This window comes from Etheostoma spectabile, chromosome 19, assembly GCF_008692095.1.
Source record: "Etheostoma spectabile isolate EspeVRDwgs_2016 chromosome 19, UIUC_Espe_1.0, whole genome shotgun sequence".
NCBI classification, from domain to species: Eukaryota; Metazoa; Chordata; class Actinopteri; order Perciformes; family Percidae; genus Etheostoma; species Etheostoma spectabile.
Window position 1 is genome coordinate 17,444,812 of NC_045751.1, and position 1,631 is coordinate 17,446,442.

At 40.8% G+C, this 1,631-nt stretch overlaps 1 protein-coding gene across 2 annotated transcripts in view; it reads left to right on the forward strand.

The window, feature by feature from the left end:
* drap1 (DR1-associated protein 1 (negative cofactor 2 alpha)) overlaps positions 1–1,631 on the forward strand; it is an 8,890-nt gene that overhangs the window by 4,187 nt on the left and 3,072 nt on the right. For both annotated transcript variants that reach the window (XM_032544493.1, XM_032544495.1), the window contains exons 5-6: positions 494–584; positions 1,191–1,279. In XM_032544493.1, coding sequence (XP_032400384.1) covers positions 494–584; positions 1,191–1,279 — 180 coding nt within the window. The remainder of the gene's footprint in view (positions 1–493; positions 585–1,190; positions 1,280–1,631) is intronic.

Here is a 1,631-nt window from a genome sequence, read left to right on the forward strand (position 1 = left end):
GGTGTGTCCAAACTTTTGGCCTGTACATAATAGCATTAGGATATATATTTCTTACTACAGTTTCCATTTTGTGATTGTAGATTTACTACAGAAAAGAAAAGAACAAGAAACGAGAGGACACACTAATTACTGAGGATGGTAGAGAAGAAAACTGCAGTATCGACTGTCAGATCATACCGGCTCTGCAGCTAAATTGAAGCAGAGCGCTTGGCAGAGAGTATCGTATAAATTAAATAAGTTAGATGACTTCTTTTCACTAAAGATTGTAGCTGATTCGATTGCGATTCAATTTAAAGTGCAAGCTCCTAATATTGAGACACGTGGTCCCGGCTACAGGAATGAGGCATGTAGACTTGCAGCTTTTTTGAATATAAATGGCTTAAAGTAAACTCTACCAGCAGTATTGGACACATTGTTCCCTGCATCCCAATTGTCTCTGTTTATCTAAATGATGCACGTAACATTTTGTTCCTTTTTTGTTTCTCTACCCCAGGGGTAGAAAACCAGGGTCTGGCCGCAAGAATGGGGGGGCTGGCTCCAAAGGCAAGGACAAGAAGTTGTCTGGCACAGAATCAGAACAAGAGGTGGGAGTTCATTAAAATCAAAATATAATGGAATATCATTATATTCATTAGCGTTCAGTTCCATTCAGAATGATGCAGTTTAGCGGTCTTATCAGCGCGAGCCGCATGTGTAAAATATCAGCTGTGGATGAAAGGAAGGTTGGCTGCTCAAAAACCGGACATTTTGGCACTGGCTCTTTTTCTTTGGCGCTGGTTATAATCCAAAAGTGTCTCTATGGAGGAAAATCGTTGGACTATCTGTCCAATCTGAGTTTTCTGTTGCACGACAAAAACAACTTTTGAACGTACACCTCTCACTAAAACAAGTTCCTACCCAATGTTTTTTCCCCCAGCAGCACCATTGCTCTGTCCGGCACTTAGCGCCGCCCAGGACAATTGTGATTGGTTTAAAGAAAGGCCAATGAACCAGAGCATGTTTTTCTTCCTTGCCTGAATGCTATGTAGACTAGCCGGACCCTCCTCCGCCGCGCTGTGGAGGAAGGTCTGGCAAAGCAGTGACTACACAAAGAATAATCTAATTGACCTCGCTGCAGTTTCAAAATGATTTCTGTGTGTGTGTGTTGGAGGTAAGAAGGCTTACTGGTATGTCTCTTGTGATGGAAACAGGATGACTCTGAAGACAGCGAGACAGACGGGGACGAGGAGGACGGCTCTCAGTCAAGCACAAATCAACAGGCTGCATCCAGGTTTCACAGGTACGGGCCCACACGGGCTGTTTTGATATACTGTTTATCCAGATTATGGCTGTATGAGGAAAATATGCAAAAACAATATTACTTGCGATTAACAAACAGATATTAAAGTGAACTCAGTTCTGTCTTTCTGCTGCTTTTCAGTAGCAGTCTGCTTAAATACAACAAATTGCTTTCTGAATTTAAAACAAATGAAAGGAAATCATTTATAACATTCTTTTATTAAAGTGCAAGTTTCTGCCGATATTTTCTTTCAACGAACACAAAAACATCTTTTTAGTGTCTTTTGCGACATTTCACAGCCTTTTGTAATATGGTTATTGCAGTAAATATCGCAATGACGATTAAAAAAAAA